This window comes from Aquarana catesbeiana, linkage group LG08, assembly GCF_042186555.1.
Source record: "Aquarana catesbeiana isolate 2022-GZ linkage group LG08, ASM4218655v1, whole genome shotgun sequence".
Lineage (NCBI taxonomy): Eukaryota > Metazoa > Chordata > Amphibia > Anura > Ranidae > Aquarana > Aquarana catesbeiana.
In genome coordinates, this window is record NC_133331.1 from 3,956,996 (window position 1) to 3,978,612 (window position 21,617).

Consider the following 21,617-nt stretch of genomic DNA (forward strand, 5'->3'; position numbering starts at 1 on the left):
GAGTCACTCAAAAAAACGGAAGTGATTGGCGGGTCCGATAACAGCACCGCCCTACTGACCCGCCAATCACTAACCCCCACAGGACACATAATGCCAGAGTGGGAGTGCGGAGAGCGCAGAGCTTTGCGCTCCATGGGCAGTCTAAATGCCAGCTGATAGATTTTCTTGCCCGCAATCACGATTGCCATGACGAAATACTTCCCATAGCACCTCAACGCCCCGCCCCCCCAGCACACACTTAAAGGGGCATTTAAAAAAAAAATGATGAGTAGCTTGGGGGGGGGGGGGGGCAGCGCCTCTGCGCCCCCTATGGACGGGCCACCACTGGTTAAAGGATCCTTGGTGTGCCAACGACAAATCATTTTTTCTTTGGCTCCAGTCTCCAGCTGGCAGTTGCTGCAGCACCTGGTTACTTCTCGCCTTTTACAGGAATATTATAAATCAAATACAAAACACGTACCATATTTAAAGCACTATGTAAATTATCGGTGACATCAATACCTGTAATAAGTAAAATATTTATATATTGATTTTATTGCGATAATATTTTTGGCTTTGTGCTCACATATCCCGTTTCATATTCATCATTTAGACAGGAAATGATGTCACTTCCTGTGCACCATACTATTCTATTTACAAATCTTCAGTGGTTCGGCCTCCTGCTCACCGTCTTCCTTTTCAGTCTTCTCTATTGTCTCTTTGATCCACTCCAGATAATTACTCACTCTGGTGTACATTCCGAATTGGCCACATTCAAGGCCCCAGGAGACAATACCACCAAGATATAATCGATTGTCCTTCACTTCTTCGGACGAATACCTGAACATGAGCGGACCGCCGCTGTCACCCTGACAGCTATCTTTACCATCTCCACCTGCGCAGATCATGTTTTCGGTAAAGACTTGGTTGGTGACTACCGACTTCTTGCAGTCTTCGGTTTTGCGGACAGAAACGGGAGCATACTGCAGCTTGGCGGTTTTCGCTTTCTTGTCGCTTGACCTTCCCCAGCCTGCCACATACCCGACTTCATCTATATCTGGGGAGGAAACTGCTATATTTTTCGGCAGACATACTGGACATATACATGGACCCATTTCAACCCTACGACTCAGCTGGACGAGGGCGATGTCATTGTCATAATTCTGCCTGTTCTCAATATCTCCTGTGATCCATCTGGGGTGGATAATGACCTTCTTGGCCACCAGCTCCACTCCGTTACGGTGAATGACATCACCGGCGCGTATCCTTGGCTGGTCCTGGTCTTGGACCACATGAGCAGCTGTGAGGACCCATTGATCGGATATGAGCGCTCCTCCTCCTAGGTTTCCTGATGGAAAATGGATGACCCATGGGAAGTACCCATTCTCTGCTGGGGAGCCACCATATATTCTGGATTGAGGCTGCAAGGTGGTTTTGCCACAGACTAGGAATAAATGTAGACAGATATTGTTAGTAATAAAAGTGAAAAAAGAAAAAAGAATAAAGTGAGGCATGGTCATTAATGTCATATTTATGACCCTGAGCAGGCGATTACCATTGGTGCAATGCATATAACACAAGGACCTCTAACCAACCAATAACATGGAAGTCAATTACACAATATTGTAAAAAAAGAAAAAAAATTGTGCATAGAGAACAAAATAAGCAGCCAACACGCCACTAAAAATACAGTGCAAAATAGAAATAAAAAACAAAAGTGTGGCGCTAATTGAGCAAGCGAATAGCGTGTGAACCTGGAAGGGTAAAATAGGCAATGCAAAATTGAATGTGAACAAAAACCAAAACATAAAAGTCCAAAGTGAATAATAAACATCTATAGAAGGTCCATTACAGTTCAGAATAAAGTGAAAGGTCTTTCTTGGATAATCCGGGATGAATCTTGAAAATACAGTCAAAATGGCAACCATTCCAAGAGCATCATCCGACATGTTTCGTCCTATTGGACATCATCTTTGGTGTGATGTGCAATAGGACGAAACGTGTCGGGTGATGCTCTTGGAATCGTTGCCTATACTCCATTTTAATTACAAGCTTGTTTTATCGGATTCGCCGTAAGTGTAAACTCCCTTTTTTACCATTAAATGTCAAACAGTGTGCGGATCATTTGTTTTTCATGCATTGATGTGATTCATCCCATGTTTTGGAGTCCATCATGGATATCTGAAAGTCCTCATTCAACTTTGGGTGGAACCCTTCTTACCGTTTTCCAGTGGTGGGAGCTCCTGTTTGAGGTCATTCCCTCAAGAGTGCCCATTTGACCCACGTGCTATACGGTACGTGTGTCCATCGAATCTGGTAAGCGTGAACACTTTACCATTTTGACTGTATTTTTAAGATTCATCCTGGATTATCCAAGAAAGACCTTTCACTTTATTCTGAACTCTAATGGACCTTTCATAGATGTTTAATATTCACTTTGGACTTTTATGTTTTGGTTTTGCATTGCCTATTTTACCCTTCCAGGTTCACGCGCTGTTCACTTGCTTGCTTAGTGCCACACTTTTGTTTTTAATTACACAATATTGTCAAAAGTATTGGGACGCCTGCCTTTACACTCACATGAACGCTAATGGTATCCCACTCTTAGTCCGTAGGGTTCAATATTGAGTTGGCCCACCCTTTGCAGCTATAACAGCTTCAACTCTCTGTCCACAAGGTTTAGGAGTGTGTCTATGGGAATGTTTGACCATTCTTCAAGAAGCGCATTTGTGAGGTCAGGCACTGATGTGGACAAGAAGGCCTGGCTCGCAGTCTCTGCTCTAATTCAACCCAAAGGTGTTCTATGGGGTTGAGGTCAGAACTTGGTGCAGGCCAGTCAAGTTCCTCCACCCCAAACTCGCTCATCCATGTCTTTATGGACCTTGCTTTGTGTACTGGTGGGCAGTCATGTTGGAACAGGAAGAGGCCGTCCCCAAACTGTTCCCACAAAGTTGGGAGTATGAAATTGTCCAAAATGTCTTGGTATGCTGACGCCTTAAGAGTTCCCTTCACTGGAACTAAGGGGCCAAGCCCAACTCCTGAAAAACAACCCCCCCACCATAATCCCCCTCCCCCACACCATAATCACCCCCCCCAAACCATAATCCCCCCTCCACCAAACAATTAGGATCAGTGCACAAAGCAAGGTTCATAAAGACATGGATGAGTGAGTTTGGGGTGGAGGAACTTGACTGGTCCTGACCTCAACCCGTTAGAACAGCTTTGGGATGAATTAGAGCAGAGACTGCGAGCCAGGCCTTCTCGTCCAACATCAGTGCCTGACCTCACAAATGCTCTTCTGGAAGAATGGTCAAACATTCCCATAGACACCCTCCTAAACCTTGTGGACGGCCTTCCCAGAAGAGTTGAAGCTGTTATAGCTGCGGGCCAACTCAATATTGAGCCCTATAGACTAAGACTGGGAATTGGCATGCTGTTAATTGGAAAAAGGCTTTATTCTTTACATTTGAATTCGTTCTCAAAGTATAGTGCATACGTTTTCTTCTTGTATGTCTTTGTTTTCCATTGCTGTTCTCCACACCATAAGTGAGAGTGTATTGCACATTACCAGCAAGTAGAGCTAAAGGCAAAACCTTTTTTCTAAATTTTTGATAGGTGTAGGGTGGCCCATAAGACTCTTTATGTTCCTAAACAGATTGGAGGCTTGGGGGTTCCTCACCTCTTGTGGTAGTATAGGGCGGCCCCAGCTGTACAGATTTACCTCAATAATTACAGACCAGAATGGATCCAGCTGGATTCACAAGCTTGTAGACAGGTGCAGTTTATTTCCTCCACTGTAGGTGACGCTCAGAGTGGCTCTGCATCTGGAGAGGAAGCCTTGAGGAACATGGTTCCTCTGTGGTTTCCTGGGTCACCAGGGAAGCAAATCGGTGGGATGCTGTTGCACCATGTGACTCTGGCAGCCATCTTGGGTCAGACAGAGCCTAGTTCAGGCCCTGGCTCCCAGGCTTGGCATGCATTTGTGAGTTGGTAGAGTAGGGACAGGTACGCCTCCTGTTAGGGACAGTACTAGCATTACGGAAAGGGTTCTGAGGAGGAGGGAAAGCGTAGGGTCGCAACCCTTCTTGACACCTTCTTGATTGGGCATGAGACGGCCAGGCCGCAGACAAATGATCCCACCAGCAGGCTTGGGAAGCAGACCTAGGGGAGCAGATTCCACCTGAGAGCTGGTCCAGTTGGACTACACACCGGAAAACTAAATACAACCCTGGTTGAAGCAAACTATAAAGTTTTGTCCCGTTGGTTTCTAGTCCCCTCCAGGATACCCAAGATTTATCCTGACTCATCTCCTCTCTGTTTTAGGGCCTGCGGGCCGGAGGGCAATATGTTGCATGTCTGGCAAACTTGCCCCAAAGACAGATGATTCTGGACTAGGGTGTTCACTATAGCTCACATGGTGATCAATATGAACGTCCCTAAAATTGCCAAAATTGCATCTTTGAATAAGTTGTTGGAGGACATTCCCAGATACACTCAGAACTACCAGGGTTGCAAAGGTCGCACTTGAGACTGGGCTCTGGCGTTCCGCCACAGTGGGGGCCCAAACAGTGGCCCTCTGCAGGACCGTAATAAAGGATCCCATGATGGGAGAAAAGGGCCCCCGGGATCAGTGGGAAGGGACCCCGGTCGGGGGGACCTTCATTTTCTCTTTCACCGGGGGCTTGACGGCTCTAGTTACGCCCCTGCTATCCTGGATAATGCTACATGAACAAATAGCCAGTCTGCTTAAGGACAAAAAGGCCAGGTTCCAAAAGATTTGGAATCCCTGGCTGTGATATCTACAACCTACTGTGTAGGCTCAGAGAGAGGGAAAGACGGAACCCGAACCGAGGGAAGGCGACTCCTTGCTCTCATTTTCTCTTCTCCCCACTTCATTCTGTTAATTTTCTTACTCTTCTCTCCTTCACTTCTTCACACTGTTTCCTTACATTCTTAATATGCAACTTTTAACACTCCAAACAGAGGCCTATCCGACAGGTGCCTCTTACCTTCATATAAGCCTCATGCTTATAGGTTTGACTAAACTACATACTCGGCAGTTGGATGGTTGCAGAATATAATGGATCCTAATTTATCTGAAGAAGGTCATGGAGTGGCCTAGCCAGTCTCCAGACCTTAATCCTACAGAAAATTTATGGAGGGAGCTGACATTTTGAGTTTCCAAGCGACAGCCAAGAAACCTTAAGGATTTAGAGAAGATCTATAAAGAAGAGTGGCCCAAAATCCCTCCTGAGATGTGTGCAAACCTGATCACCACCTACAAGAAACGTCTGACCTCTGTGATCACCAACAAGGGTTTCTCCACCAACCGCTAAGTCATGTTTTGCTTGGGGATCAAATACTTATTTTACTCACTGAACTGCAACTCCATTTATAACATTTGTATTGTGTGTTTTTTTCAGGATTTCTGGTTGATATTCTGTCTCTATCATATAAAATACACCTATGATAAAAATTATAGACCCTTCATTTCTTTGTAAGGGGGCAAAACTTACACAATCTGCAGGGGAGACAATCAGTATTTTCCCCCCACTGTAAATGGCGAGAATCATTTTGCGAGCCATTGACTCAAAATTGGACTTATGCCGTGTACACACGGGCGGACTTTTTTTCGACCGGATTGGTCCGACGGGACGAATCCATCCGACAATCCGACCGTGTGTGGGCTTCATCGGACTTTTTCGGTTGAAAATCAGACGGACTTTAGATTTGGAACATGTTTCAAATCTTTCCGACGGACTCGAGTCCGGTTGAAAAATCCGCTCGTCTGTATGCTAGTCCGACGGATGAAAACTGACGCTAGGGCAGCTATTGGCTACTGGCTATCAACGTCCTTATCTTAGTCCGGTCGTACGTCATCACGTACGAATCCATCGGACTTTGGTGTGATCGTGTGTAGACAAGTCCGTTCATTCGAAAGTCCATCGAAAGTCTGTCGGACCTTTGATGCCGAAAAGTCCATCCGTGTATACACGGCATTACTCTGCAGTGAATTGGAGTCTGCCAGAACCAAAGACCGGGAGAACCTTGTTAAAGAGGAAGTAAACCCCGATGGGTTTTACTTCCTCTTTTGCTCCCCAAAAGGCCTGCAAAGTAAAAGCATAATGGGCTAGTAAGCATTGCATACTAGACCATTATGTGACACTTACCTGCAAACAAAGCCTGCGCTGTCCCCTGTGCAGGCCGTGTCCATCTTTCGCCCCTCTTCCTTACGGCTCTGTGACTGGGCGGAGTCGCGTGACGTCACTCCCGCGCATGCACGCTGGAGACGTCAGTCACGGCACACACTGGGGGTAAGAAAGGGCACGGTGGTCTGTTTCTTCACAGCACACGCGCCGATGGAGACATCGGCACACTACAGGTGAAATATTTCCTAAACAGCGCACATTTAGGAGATGTTTCCACTACCTATAGGTAAGCCTTATTCTAGGTTTACCTATAGATAAAAGACAAACAAAAGGGGTACGCAACCACTTTAAGGACTCATTTTTAATCCCCTTTATTTTGCTGCTGCTATCTTCCTCTGTGAAAGATTTTCGCACCATTTTTTTTTTTTTATCTTTTCATCCAACTATATTTAAGAATCGTTAAGCTGATGCTCTAAATGCTCTAAGCAAGAGGTTAAAGAATCCTTGCCTCTCTGAAGTGCCTTATTATAAATCAAACTCCGTTACCTCTCTGTCTGCGTTGCAGTAAGTATCACCAACATTCTTTAAAATTAGAATTATTTTCTCAGTGAGTGCAAGGCATTCTGTGATTGGACAAGGAGGAGTAGTGATGTCACAATCTCCGCCTCACCCCATCAGAGAATGCTTTGCATTCAATGAGAAAATGGAAAGAGTTCTTGGAATGGTGCCCGTGCTAAGCAGGCGACCTCCTGTGTTCAGAAAGCAGCAGGACCCAGAAGCAAGTGGAGATCCCTGTAGTAGCGGTGCTTACTTCAGGGATTTTCAGCATCTAGAACAATCCCGCAGGTGTAGTATATACAGTACATAGATACATTGGTCCAACCTGGAACAATGTAACTATGTACAAATATCCATATCTAGCATTTTTTTTTAAATATTTCCATATGTTAGAACTATTTGAAGCATCAGGACCTCATAAATAAAAAATGTTTTGCTTAAAGAGGACCTCTGGCCGACCCCTTCATTTTTTTTAATGACCCTGCTTACCTGAAGGTGGTATCTTGACAGTTTAGAACCTCACCCATCCAGTGGATCCGGCGTTGTCCCACTGTGATCCTCTCACGCCCGGCCACAGCTCTGTCCCACGCCGCCATGTTCTCTCTGAGGTCTCGATGACACGCCGATGGGCCCGCCCCCTCCTCCTTTCCTTGAATGTAAGGTATGCTTCCTGAGATATGTGATGTGCATATCCCGGGAGGCACAACGGGCAGGATGTGTGTCAACCGCCTAAGGGCGAATGATGCGCATGGGGTGGTGGGGGTGGACTTTTTTCCAAAAAAAAAAAAAAAAAGGTAAAAAAAAAAGCCTGATACTTCAGCAGGATGACAGGAGGGGTGGAATGGAAGGAATGTGATGAAGAGGGTGAAGGTCGGCAAATTACATTGGAGTTATGTTACTTTAACAACTTAAATACAAACAATGGTCTCCAGATGACAATTGACAAAAGACATAAAAATGAAAACCACAAAACAATAACCCACATACAAATATATTCACCTGGTTTGCATATAGGGGGGTCATTTTGTCCTTTACTGTTTACCCAGATTCCATCCAAAGAGCAGTGATAGGTATCTGCAAAAAAGAGAAACAAGTATGGATAATGAAAACCCAAGAGAACCTGTCACCTTAATGCCTGAAGCCATGCAAACAACCCATAGTCCTCTAGCCGGAAAGGGAAAAGATGAAAGTGAATTGATCGATTCCATGGTGAAATGACCATAGATATAATTTGGGATTTTCTTGGCGCTACCTAGGATTATCAAGATTAAATAGAACTGTAATGCCGCGTACACACGAGCGGACTTTACGGCAGACTTTTCGAATGAACGGACTTGCCTACACACGATCAACCAAAGTCCGACGGATTCGTACGTGATGATGTACGACCGGACTAAAACAAGGAAGTTCATAGCCAGTAGCCAAAAGCTGCCCTAGTGTCGGTTTTTGTCCGTCGGACTAGCATACAGACGAGCGGACTTTTCGACCGGACTCGAGTCCGTCGAAAAGATTTGAAACATGTTTAATTTCTAGGTCCGTCGAACTTTTGGGGAAAAAAAGTCCGCTGGAGCGCCCACACGATCGAATTGTCCGACAGACTCCGGTCAACAGGACCAAGTATGCCATAAAGTCCGGTCGCGTGTACGCGGCATGACTGTGCATGGTAGAGGAGTGAATATAAATGGATGATATGCAGGGTTTTTTTTGGCTGGAAGATGGAGAAGTCGGTACTCACTTCATTCTGTTGGCTTGTGATTTTACAACGGTGGCCCACCTCTCAGATGGAGCCTCACAGCTCTTCCTGCCATGGGAAATGTAGAAAAGGAGGCTGGCAGCACCAGACTCACAGCAGCTGCTCCTCCAGAAGCCCTCACCACCTGCCAGGACTGAGGACTTCCCCTTGGTAAGTAGTTGTTGCTGTTCCACAGCAGCATCTATTTCTGCCACTCTGTAATGGGAAGGGGCAGGGAAGAGCTCTTTACTTGGGGGGTATTAGGGAGAGAGCTCTGTACTTAGGGGGGTATTGGGGGAGAGCTCTGTACTGAGGGGGGTATTGAAGGAGATCTCTGTATTGAGGGGGGTATTGGGGGAGAGCTTTGTACTGAGGAGGGTATTGGGGAGAGAGCTCTGTACTGAGGGGGGTATTGGGGGAGAGCTCTGTACTGAGGGGGGTATTGGGGGTAGAGCTCTGTACTGAGGGGGGTATTGAAGGAGAGCTCTGTACTGAGGGGGGTATTTGGGGAGAGCTCTGTACTGAGGGGGGTATTGAGGGAGAGCTCTGTACTGAGGGGGGTATTGGGGGTAGAGCTCTGTACCGAGGGGGGTATTGGGGGGAAGGTCTGTACTGAGGGGGGGAATTGGGGGGGAGGTCTGTACTGAGGGGGGTATTGGGGGAGAGCTCTGTACTGAGGGGGATATTGGGGGAGAGCTCTGTACTGAGGGGGGTATTGGGGGAGAGCTCTGTACTGAGGGGGGTATTGGGGGAGAGCTCTGTACTGAGGGGGGTATTGGGGGAGAGCTCTGTACTGAGGGGATATAGCTCTGTACTGAGGGGGGTATTGGGGGAGAGCTCTGTACTGAAGGGGGTATCGGGGGGAGAGCTCTGTACTGAGGGGGTATTGGGGGAGAGCTCTGTACTGAGGGGGGTATTGGGGGTAGAGCTCTTTACTGAGGGGGGTATTGGGGGAGAGCTCTGTACTGAGGGGGGTATTGGGGGAGAGCTCTGTACTGAGGAGGGTATTGAGGGAGAGCTCTGTACTGAGGGGGTATTGGGGAGAGAGCTCTGTACTGCGGGGGTGTATTGAAGGAGAGCTCTGTACTGAGGGGGGTATTGGGAGAGAGCTCTGTACTGAGGGGGGTATTGGGGGAGAGCTCTGTACTGAGGGGGGTATTGGGGGTAGAGCTCTGTACTGAGGGGGGTATTGAAGAAGAGCTCTGTACTGAGGGGGGTATTGGGGGAGAGCTCTGTACTGAGGGGATATAGCTCTGTACTGAGGGGGGTATTGGGGGAGAGCTCTGTACTGAAGGGGGTATCAGGGGGAGAGCTCTGTACTGAGGGGGTATTGGGGGAGAGCTCTGTACTGAGGGGGGTATTGGGGGAGAGCTCTGTACTGAGGGGGGTATTGGGGGTGAGCTCTGTACTGAGGAGGGTATTGAGGGAGAGCTCTGTACTGAGGGGGGTATTGAAGGAGAGCTCTGTACTGAGGGGGGTATTGGGGGTGAGCTCTGTACTGAGGAGGGTATTGAGGGAGAGCTCTGTACTGAGGGGGGTATTGAAGGAGAGCTCTGTACTGAGGGGAGTATTGGGGGAGAGCTCTGTACTGAGGGGGTATTGGGGGACAGTTCTGTACTGAGGGGGTATTGGGGGAGAGCTCTGTACTGAGGGGGGTATTGGGGGAGAGCTCTGTACTGAGGGGGTTATTGAGGGAGAGCTCTGTACTGAGGGGGGTATTGGGGAGAGAGCTCTGTACTGTGGGGGGGGTATTGAAGGTGAGCTCTGTACTGAGGGGGGTATTGGGGAGAGAGCTCTGTACTGCGGGGGGGTATTGAAGGAGAGCTCTGTACTGAGGGGGGTATTGGGGGAGAGCTCTGTACTGAGGGGGGTATTGGGGGAGAGCTCTGTACTGAGGGGGGTATTGAAGGAGAGCTCTGTACTGAGGGGGGTATTGGGGGTAGAGCTCTGTACTGAGGGGGGTATTGAAGGAGAGCTCTGTACTGAGGGGGGTATTGGGGTAGAGCTCTGTACTGAGGGGGGTATTGGGGGAGAGCTCTGTACTGAGGGGGTATTGGGGGAGAGCTCTGTACTGAGGGGGTATTGGGGGAGAGCTCTGTACTGAGGGGGGTATTGGGGGACAGCTCTGTACTGAGGGGGGTATTGAAGGAGAGCTCTGTACTGAGGGGGGTATTGGGGGAGAGCTCTGTACTGAGGGGGGTATTAGGGGAGAGCTCTGTACTGAGGGGGGTATTGGGGGAGAGCTCTGTACTGAAGGGGGTATTGGGGGAGAGCTCTGTACTGAGGGGGTATTGGGGGAGAGCTCTGTACTGAGGGGGGTATTGGGGGTAGAGCTCTGTACTAACAGGGGTATTGGGGGAGAGCTCTGTACTGAGGGGGGTATTGAAGGAGAGCTCTGTACTGAGGGGAGTACTGGGGGAGAGCTCTGTACTGAGGGGGGTATTGAAGGAGAGCTCTGTACTGAGGGGGGTATTGAAGGAGATCTCTGTACTGAGGGGGTATTGGGGGAGAGCTCTGTACTGAGGGGGTATTGGGGGAGAGCTCTGTACTGAGGGGGTATTGGGGGAAAGCTCTGTACTGAGGGGGGTATTGAGGGAGAGCTCTGTACTGAGGGGGGTATTGGGGAGAGAGCTCTGTACTGCGGGGGGTATTGAAGGAGAGCTCTGTACTGAGGGGGGTATTGAAGGAGAGCTCTGTACTGAGGGGGGTATTGGGGGAGAGCTCTGTACTGAGGGGGGTATTGGGGGAGAGCTCTGTACTGAGGGGGGTATTGGGGGAGAGCTCTGTACTGAGGGGGGCATTGAAGGAGAGCTCTGTACTGAGGGGGGTATTGGGGGAGAGCTCTGTACTGAGAGGGGTATTGAAGGAGAGCTCTGTACTGAGGGGGGTATTGGGGGAGAGCTCTGTACTGAGGGGGGTATTGGGGGAGAGCTCTGTACTGAGGGGGTATTGGGGGAGAGCTCTGTACTGAGGGGGGTATTGGGGGAGAGCTCTGTACTGAGGGGGGTATTGGGGAGAGAGCTCTGTACTGCGGGGGGTATTGAAGGAGAGCTCTGTACTGAGGGGGGTATTGGGGAGAGAGCTCTGTACTGAGGGGGGTATTGGGGGAGAGCTCTGTACTGAGGGGGTATTGAGGGATAACTCTGTACTGAGAGGGGTATTGAAGGAGAGCTCTGTACTGAGGGGGGTATTGGGGGAGAGCTCTGTACTGAGGGAGGTATTGAAGGAGAGCTCTGTACTGAGGGGGGTATTGGGGGAGAGCTCTGTACTGAGGGGGGTATTGAGAGAGAGCTCTGTACTGAGGGGGGTATTGGGGGTAGAGCTCTGTACTGAGGGGGGTATTGGGGGAGAGCTCTGTACTGAGGGGGGTATTGGGGGAGAGCTCTGTACTGAGGGGGGTATTGGGGGAGAGCTCTGTACTGAGGGGGGTATTGGGGGAGAACTCTGTACTGAGGGGGGTATTGGGGGAGAACTCTGTACTGAGCGGGGTATTGGGGGAGAGCTCTGTACTGAGGGGGGTATTGGGGGAGAGCTCTGTACTGAGGGGGTATAGCTCTGTACTGAGGGGGGTATTGGGGGAGAGCTCTGTACTGAAGGGGGTATCGGGGGGAGAGCTCTGTACTGAGGGGGTATTGGGTTGAGAGCTCTGTACTGAGGGGGGTATTGGGGTAGAGCTCTGTACTGAGGGGGGTATTGGGGGAGAGCTCTGTACTAACAGGGGTATTGGGGGAGAGCTCTGTACTGAGGGGAGTATTGGGGGAGAGCTCTGTACTGAGGGGGGTATTGGGGGAGAGCTCTGTACTGAGGGGGGTATTGGGGGTGAGCTCTGTACTGAGGGGGGTATTGAGGGAGAGCTCTGTACTGAGGGGGGTATTGAAGGAGAGCTCTGTACTGAGGGGGGTATTGGGGGAGAGCTCTGTACTGAGGGGGGTATTGGGGGAGAGCTCTGTACTGAGGGGGGCATTGAAGGAGAGCTCTGTACTGAGGGGGGTATTGGGGGAGAGCTCTGTACTGAGAGGGGTATTGAAGGAGAGCTCTGTACTGAGGGGGGTATTGGGGGAGAGCTCTGTACTGAGGGGGGTATTGGGGGAGAGCTCTGTACTGAGGGGGTATTGGGGGAGAGCTCTGTACTGAGGGGGGTATTGGGGGAGAGCTCTGTACTGAGGGGGGTATTGGGGAGAGAGCTCTGTACTGCGGGGGGTATTGAAGGAGAGCTCTGTACTGAGGGGGGTATTGGGGAGAGAGCTCTGTACTGAGGGGGGTATTGGGGGAGAGCTCTGTACTGAGGGGGTATTGAGGGATAACTCTGTACTGAGAGGGGTATTGAAGGAGAGCTCTGTACTGAGGGGGGTATTGGGGGAGAGCTCTGTACTGAGGGAGGTATTGAAGGAGAGCTCTGTACTGAGGGGGGTATTGGGGGAGAGCTCTGTACTGAGGGGGGTATTGAGAGAGAGCTCTGTACTGAGGGGGGTATTGGGGGTAGAGCTCTGTACTGAGGGGGGTATTGGGGGAGAGCTCTGTACTGAGGGGGGTATTGGGGGAGAGCTCTGTACTGAGGGGGGTATTGGGGGAGAGCTCTGTACTGAGGGGGGTATTGGGGGAGAACTCTGTACTGAGGGGGGTATTGGGGGAGAACTCTGTACTGAGCGGGGTATTGGGGGAGAGCTCTGTACTGAGGGGGGTATTGGGGGAGAGCTCTGTACTGAGGGGGTATAGCTCTGTACTGAGGGGGGTATTGGGGGAGAGCTCTGTACTGAAGGGGGTATCGGGGGGAGAGCTCTGTACTGAGGGGGTATTGGGTTGAGAGCTCTGTACTGAGGGGGGTATTGGGGTAGAGCTCTGTACTGAGGGGGGTATTGGGGGAGAGCTCTGTACTAACAGGGGTATTGGGGGAGAGCTCTGTACTGAGGGGAGTATTGGGGGAGAGCTCTGTACTGAGGGGGGTATTGGGGGAGAGCTCTGTACTGAGGGGGGTATTGGGGGTGAGCTCTGTACTGAGGGGGGTATTGAGGGAGAGCTCTGTACTGAGGGGGGTATTGAAGGAGAGCTCTGTACTGAGGGGGGTATTGGGGGAGAGCTCTGTACTGAGGGGGGTATTGGGGGAGAGCTCTGTACTGAGGGGGGTATTGGGGGAGAGCTCTGTACTGAGGGGGGTATTGAAGGAGAGCTCTGTACTGAGGGGGGTATTGGGGATATAGCTCTGTACTGAGGGGGGTATTGAAGGAGAGCTCTGTACTGAGGGGGGTATTGGGGGAGAGCTCTGTACTGAGGGGGGTACTGGGGGAGAGCTCTGTACTGAGGGGGGTATAGCTCTGTACTGAGGGGGGTATTGGGGGAGAGCTCTGTACTGAGGGGGGTATAGCTCTGTACTGAGGGGGGTATTGGGGGAGAGCTCTGTACTGAAGGGGGTATCGGGGGGAGAGCTCTGTACTGAGGGGGTATCGGGGGAGAGCTCTGTACTGAGGGGGGTATTGGGGGAGAGCTCTGTACTGAGGGGGGTATTGGGGGAGAGCTCTGTACTGAGGGGGTATTGGGGGAGAGCTCTGTACTGAGGGGGGTATTGGGGGTGAGCTCTGTACTGAGGAGGGTATTGAGGGAGAGCTCTGTACTGAGGGGGGTATTGAAGGAGAGCTCTGTACTGAGGGGGGTATTGAAGGAGAGCTCTGTACTGAGGGGAGTATTGGGGGAGAGCTCTGTACTGAGGGGGTATTGGGGGACAGTTCTGTACTGAGGGGGTATTGGGGGAGAGCTCTGTACTGAGGGGGGTATTGGGGGAGAGCTCTGTACTGAGGGGGTTATTGAGGGAGAGCTCTGTACTGAGGGGGGTATTGGGGAGAGAGCTCTGTACTGTGGGGGGGGTATTGAAGGTGAGTTCTGTACTGAGGGGGGTATTGGGGAGAGAGCTCTGTACTGCGGGGGGGTATTGAAGGAGAGCTCTGTACTGAGGGGGGTATTGGGGGAGAGCTCTGTACTGAGGGGGGTATTGGGGGAGAGCTCTGTACTGAGGGGGGTATTGGGGGAGAGCTCTGTACTGAGGGGGGCATTGAAGGAGAGCTCTGTACTGAGGGGGGTATTGGGGGAGAGCTCTGTACTGAGAGGGGTATTGAAGGAGAGCTCTGTACTGAGGGGGTATTGGGGGAGAGCTCTGTACTGAGGGGGGTATTGGGGGAGAGCCCTGTACTGAGGGGGTATTGGGGGAGAGCTCTGTACTGAGGGGGGTATTGGGGGAGAGCTCTGTACTGAGGGGGGTATTGGGGAGAGAGCTCTGTACTGCGGGGGGTATTGAAGGAGAGCTCTGTACTGAGGGGGGTATTGGGGAGAGAGCTCTGTACTGAGGGGGGTATTGGGGGAGAGCTCTGTACTGAGGGGGTATTGAGGGATAACTCTGTACTGAGAGGGGTATTGAAGGAGAGCTGTGTACTGAGGGTGGTATTGGGGGAGAGCTCTGTACTGAGGGAGGTATTGAAGGAGAGCTCTGTACTGAGGGGGGTATTGGGGGAGAGCTCTGTACTGAGGGGGGTATTGAGAGAGAGCTCTGTACTGAGGGGGGTATTGGGGGTAGAGCTCTGTACTGAGGGGGGTATTGGGGGAGAGCTCTGTACTGAGGGGGGTATTGGGGGAGAGCTCTGTACTGAGGGGGGTATTGGGGGAGAGCTCTGTACTGAGGGGGGTATTGGGGGAGAACTCTGTACTGAGCGGGGTATTGGGGGAGAGCTCTGTACTGAGGGGGGTATTGGGGGAGAGCTCTGTACTGAGGGGGTATAGCTCTGTACTGAGGGGGGTATTGGGGGAGAGCTCTGTACTGAAGGGGGTATCGGGGGGAGAGCTCTGTACTGAGGGGGTATTGGGTTGAGAGCTCTGTACTGAGGGGGGTATTGGGGTAGAGCTCTGTACTGAGGGGGGTATTGGGGGAGAGCTCTGTACTAACAGGGGTATTGGGGGAGAGCTCTGTACTGAGGGGAGTATTGGGGGAGAGCTCTGTACTGAGGGGGGTATTGGGGGAGAGCTCTGTACTGAGGGGGGTATTGGGGGTGAGCTCTGTACTGAGGGGGGTATTGAGGGAGAGCTCTGTACTGAGGGGGGTATTGAAGGAGAGCTCTGTACTGAGGGGGGTATTGGGGGAGAGCTCTGTACTGAGAGGGGTATTGAAGGAGAGCTCTGTACTGAGGGGGGTATTGGGGGAGAGCTCTGTACTGAGGGGGGTATTGGGGGAGAGCTCTGTACTGAGGGGGGTATTGGGGGAGAGCTCTGTACTGAGGGGGGTATTGAAGGAGAGCTCTGTACTGAGGGGGGTATTGGGGATATAGCTCTGTACTGAGGGGGGTATTGAAGGAGAGCTCTGTACTGAGGGGGGTATTGGGGGAGAGCTCTGTACTGAGGGGGGTATTGGGGGAGAGCTCTGTACTGAGGGGGGTATAGCTCTGTACTGAGGGGGGTATTGGGGGAGAGCTCTGTACTGAAGGGGGTATCGGGGGGAGAGCTCTGTACTGAGGGGGTATCGGGGGAGAGCTCTGTACTGAGGGGGTATTGGGGGAGAGCTCTGTACTGAGGGGGGTATTGGGGGAGAGCTCTGTACTGAGGGGGTATTGGGGGAGAGCTCTGTACTGAGGGGGGTATTGGGGGAGAGCTCTGTACTGAGGGGGGTATTGGGGGAGAGCTCTGTACTGAGGGGGTATTGGGGGAGAGCTCTGTACTGAGGGGGGTATTGGGGGAGAGCTCTGTACTGAGGGGGTATTGGGGGAAAGCTCTGTACTGAGGGGGTATTGGGGGATAGCTCTGTACTGAGGGGGGTATTGAGGGAGAGCTCTGTACTGAGGGGGTATTGAGGGAGAGCTCTGTACTGAGGGGGGTATTGAAGGAGAGCTTTGTACTGAGGGGGGTATTGAAGGAGAGCTCTGTACTGAGGGGGGTATTGGGGGAGAGCTCTGTACTGAGGGGGGTATTGAAGGAGAGCTTTGTACTGAGGGGGGTATTGAAGGAGAGCTCTGTACTGAGGGGGGTATTGGGGGAGAGCTCTGTACTAAGGGGGGTATTGAAGGAGATCTCTCTACTGAGGGGGGTATTGAGGAAGAGCTCTGTACTGAAGGGGGTATTGGGGGAGAGCTCTGTACTGCGGGGGGTATTGGGGAGAGAGCTCTGTACTGAGGGGGGTATTGGGGAGAGCTCTGTACTGAGGGGGTATTGAAGGAGAGCTCTGTACTGAGGGGGGTATTGAGGGATAGCTCTGTACTGAGGAGGGGATTGGGGGAGAGCTCTGTACTGAGGGGGTATTGGGGGAGAGCTCTGTACTGAGGGGGGTATTGAGGGATAGCTCTGTACTGAGGGGGGGATTGGGGGAGAGTTCTGTACTGAGGGGGGTATTGAAGGAGAGCTCTGTACTGAGGGGGATATTGAAGGAGAGCTCTGTACTGAGGGGGATATTGAAGGAGAGCTCTGTACTGAGGGGGGTATTGAGGGATAGCTCTGTACTGAGGGGGGGATTGGGGGAGAGCTCTGTACTGAGGGGGTATTGGGGGAGAGCTCTGTACTGAGGGGGGTATTGAGGGAGAGCTCTGTGCTGAGGGGGGTATTGAAGCAGAGCTCTGTACTGAGGGGGGTATTGGGGGAGAGCTCTGTACTGAGGGGGGTATTGAAGGAGAGCTCTGTACTGAGGGGGGTATTGAGGGAGAGCTCTGTACTGAGGGGGGTATTGGGGGAGAGCTCTGTACTGAGGGGGGTATTGGGAGAGAGCTCTGTACTGAGGGGGGTATTGGGGGAGAGCTCTGTACTGAGGGGGGTATTGAAGGAGAGCTCTGTACTGAGGGGGGTATTGGGGGAGAGCTCTGTGCTGAGGGGGGTATTGAAGGAGAGCTCTGTACTGAGGGGGGTATTGGGGGAGAGCTCTGTACTAAGAGGGTATTGAGGGATAGCTCAGTACTGAGAGGGGTATCGAAGGAGAGCTCTGTACTGAGGGGGGTATTGGGGGAGAGCTCTGTACTGAGGGGGGTATTGGGGGTGAGCTCTGTGCTGAGGGGGGTATTGGGGGAGAGCTCTGTACTGAGGGGGTATTGGGGGTAGAGCTCTGTACTGAGGGGGGTATTGAAGGAGAGCTCTGTACTGAGGGGGGTATTGGGGGAGAGCTCTGTGCTGAGGGGGGTATTGAAGGAGAGCTCTGTACTGAGGGGGGTATTGGGGGAGAGCTCTGTACTGAGGGGGTATTGGGGGAGAGCTCTGTGCTGAGGGGGGTATTGGGGGTGAGCTCTGTGCTGAGGGGGGTATTGGGGGAGAGCTCTGTGCTGAGGGGGGTATTGGGGGAGAGCTCTGTACTGAGGGGGTATTGGGGGAGAGCTCTGTGATGAGGGGGGTATTGGGGGTGAGCTCTGTACTGAGGGGGTATTGGGGGAGAGCTCTGTGCTGAGGGGGGTATTGGGGGTGAGCTCTGTACTGAGGGGGGTATTGGGGGAGAGCTCTGTACTGAGGGGGTATTGGGGGAGAGCTCTGTGCTGAGGGGGGTATTGGGGGTGAGCTCTGTACTGAGGGGGGTATTGGGGGTGAGCTCTGTACTGCGGGGGGTATTGGGGGAGAGCTCTGTACTGAAGGGGGTATTGGGGGAGAACTGTGTACTGAGGGGGATATTGGGGGAGAGCTCTGTACTGAGGAGGGTATTGGGGAGAGAGCTCTGTACTGAGGGGGTATTGGGGGAGAGCTCTGTACTGAGGGGAGTATTGGGGGAGAGCTCTGTACTGAGGGGGTATTGGGGGAAAGCTCTGTACTGAGGGGGGTATTGGGGGAGAGCTCTGTACTGAGGGGGTATTGGGGGAGAGCTCTGTACTGAGGGGAGTATTGGGGGAGAGCTCTGTGCTGAGGGGGGTATTGGGGGAGAGCTCTGTACTGAGGGGAGTATTGGGGGAGAGCTCTGTGCTGAGGGGGGTATTGGGGGAGAGCTCTGTACTGAGGGGGGTATTGAAGGAGAGCTCTGTACTGAGGGGGTATTGGGGGAGAGCTCTGTACTGAGGGGGGTATTGGGGGAGAGCTCTGTACTGAGGGGGGTATTGAAGGAGAGCTCTGTACTGAGGGGGTATTGGGGGAGAGCTCTGTACTGAGGGGGGTATTGGGGGAGAGCTCTGTACTGAGGGGGGTATTGGGGGAGAGCTCTGTACTGAGGGGGGTATTGGGGGAGAGCTCTGTACTGAGGGGGGTATTGAAGGAGAGCTCTGTACTGAGGGGGTATTGGGGGAGAGCTCTGTACTGAGGGGGGTATTGGGGGAGAGCTCTGTACTGAGGGGGGTATTGGGGGAGAGCTCTGTACTGAGGGGGGTATTGGGGGAGAGCTCTGTACTGAGGGGGGTATTGGGGGAGAGCTCTGTACTGAGGGGGGTATTGGGGGAGAGCTCTGTACTGAGGGGGGTATTGGGGGAGAGCTCTGTACTGAGGGGAGTATTGGGGGAGAGCTCTGTACTGAGGGGAGTATTGGGGGAGAGCTCTGTACTGAGGGGAGTATTGGGGGAGAGCTCTGTACTGAGGGGGGTATTGGGGGAGAGCTCTGTGCTGAGGGGGGTATTGGGGGAGAGCTCTGTGCTGAGGGGGTATTGGGGGAGAGCTCTGTGCTGAGGGGGGTATTGGGGGAGAGCTCTGTGCTGAGGGGGTATTGGGGGAGAGCTCTGTGCTGAGGGGGTATTGGGGGAGAGCTCTGTGCTGAGGGGGGCAAAAAAAAGCCGCCCCCCCCGTATGACAGAAAGTCCCCCCACCCGATTCCCGGCTCCCGCGGCCTCCCCCCGCACACATGCAGCCCACGGCGGCCGCCTTGCTGTAGCGAGCGGCGCTGCTGTGTATGGGCGTGCTTGGCAGAGGGTGGAGGGGCGTGTGTATGGGCGTGCTTAGCAGAGCTCACGCCCCTCCACCCTCTGACAAGCACGCCCATACACTGCAGCGCCGCTCGCTACAGCAAGGCGGCCGCCGTGGGCTGCATGTGTGCGGGGGGCGGCCGCGGGAGCCGGGAATCAGAAAGACGGGTGGGGGGACTTCCTCTCATGCGGGGGGGCGGCATGTGACTCATGCCCCCATAAGCGGCCGATGACTGGCGGAGGTGGAGCCTTATGCTCCGCCTACCCTCCTCCACACTGCTTGACCCTTCTCCTCGGCACTGGGGCAGGGTCTGGCAGTGACGTCAGGAAGAGAGAGAGAGGCACAAGGGAACCCCAAAGAACAGCAGGTAAAGTTATTGAATAAATCAATTGATGGGCACAGTGACAGCGTTTGATGGGGCACAATGGCTGCGTTTTAAAGGCACAGTGACTGCAATTGATGGGCACAGTGACAGGGTTTGGTGGGGCACAATGGCTGCATTTGATGGCACAGTGGCTGCAAATGATGGGCACAGTGGTTGCATTTGGTGGGCACAGTGGCTACATTTGGTGGGCACAGTGGATGCGTTTGGTGGGCACAGTGGCTGCGTTTGATGGCACAGTGGCTGCAAATGATGGGCACAGTGGCTGCATTTGGTGGGCACAGTGGCTACATTTGGTGGGCACAGTGGCTGCATTTGATGGGGCACAGTGGCTGCGTTTGGTGGGCACAGTGTCTGCGTTTGGTGGGCACAGTGTCTGCGTTTGGTGGGCACAGTGTCTGCGTTTGATGGGGCACAGTGGCTGCAATTGATGGGCACAGTGGTTGCGTTTGGTGGGAATAGTGGCTGCGTTTGATGGAACAGTGGCTGCATTTGATGGGGCACAGTGAGGCTGCAATTGATGTCTTTTTTTTAAAATTTCTTAGTTTGTTTGCACCCCCCCAAAAATTTTGAGCACCAGCCGCCACTGGCATGTGCAAAGTGCTCCATGCATGCTAAAATCAATGCAAACCCTTTAAACAGTCCACATTTAGTTGCAGTCTCCAGGGAGTGGGGAAGGGTACCTGTCAAAAACAGGTACCTGTTCCCCCCTCCCCCCTGAAAGGTGCCAAATGAGCCTAAAAAGAGGAAGGGGTGTGGTTTACAGATGATAGGGTGGGTCTTAAACAGGAAGGGGTGTGGCCTCGGCAGCAAGGGGTGGGTCATATTTAAATTAGGGGGGGTGCATGAGTTTAGTCAGGCCTAGGGCAGCACAAAACCTAAATACACCACTGGGTGCTATGATGCCTTTTTTGGGGGGTTATTCATTGACCGTGCATGAAAACAAATGTTACAAGACTACTATTGGTCTACCATTGCACATTAATGCGCTCATTTTTTTCCCTAAAATTCCTACATATGAACCAGCCCATTGGAAGCAATGGCTCACCTGAATGCATGCATTAAAAAGCAGAGGTATGAGTAGGCCCTTACGGACATTAGAAGAATAGAGGGTCCTTGGTTGGGGCCCAATCATCACCACTGACCTCTAATAATAACATATGGAATACCACAGTTGAATGGTTTCGATTCTCACCTTCACCGAGGAGGGAATAATAATCTGACTTGCAGTTGTATTTGGCTTCTGACTGATACGTTGACGATTCAAACGTCACTTCTCCAAAATCAGTTTCCTCGGGATCTCCACAGTCCACAGCTGGAGAAGAGGAAGACCAAAAATAAGAAATATTACATTCCGGCTTCTCCGAAGGTTGAGGGTGGTCAGGTTCTTGTTCACAACCCTCTGGTCTATGTGCACTGAGCGGTGCATGCTCACCTCAATGTACACTTTAGGCATCAGCCCATGCACAGGCACGGGAGTTACATCATCCCAGCATGGCCAACCAATAAAACCGAAGATCCAGAACCTGGCAGACCTGAGCAAAGATGTCCGCAGGGAGGGAGGGAGCTCATGGACCTCACATCACTGAAGGGCAGGTAAGAATAGTTCTGCTTTAACCCTTTGTCTACCAAGGTACGTCTATAAACATCCCGGTAGCCAAGGGGTTAAAGCAAGTTTAAGGCTGCTGCTCCAGTACTGTGCTTGGTATTGATTTTTTCAGCTGACTCTTGGCTGTCATGTAAAAATGATCCGGGCTGTTTGATCAACTTTATGGTACATTAAGAGGCTTGCCGACCACCCCCCTTTCCCTGCTGGTGCCTCCTGCTGTGGTTTCTGGTCTACCTGAACCCAGGACCCTCTTCTTCCCACTGAGACCAACAATGGGGCACTATTCCTCCCACTGACACCAATGATGGGGCACTATTCCTCCCACTGACACCAATGATGGGGCACTATTCCTCCCACTGACACCAATGATGGGGCACTATTCCT

At 52.2% G+C, this 21,617-nt stretch overlaps 1 protein-coding gene across 2 annotated transcripts in view; it reads right to left on the bottom strand.

The window, feature by feature from the left end:
• Positions 1-516: 516 nt before the first annotated feature.
• C1S (complement C1s) overlaps positions 517-21,617 on the bottom strand; it is a 66,443-nt gene continuing 45,342 nt past the window's right edge. For both annotated transcript variants that reach the window (XM_073595440.1, XM_073595439.1), the window contains exons 9-11: positions 20,820-20,939; positions 7,686-7,760; positions 517-1,423 (exon numbers count right to left, since the gene is read on the bottom strand). In XM_073595440.1, the coding sequence (XP_073451541.1) occupies positions 630-1,423; positions 7,686-7,760; positions 20,820-20,939 (989 nt within the window). In that variant the 3' untranslated portion in view covers positions 517-629. The remainder of the gene's footprint in view (positions 1,424-7,685; positions 7,761-20,819; positions 20,940-21,617) is intronic.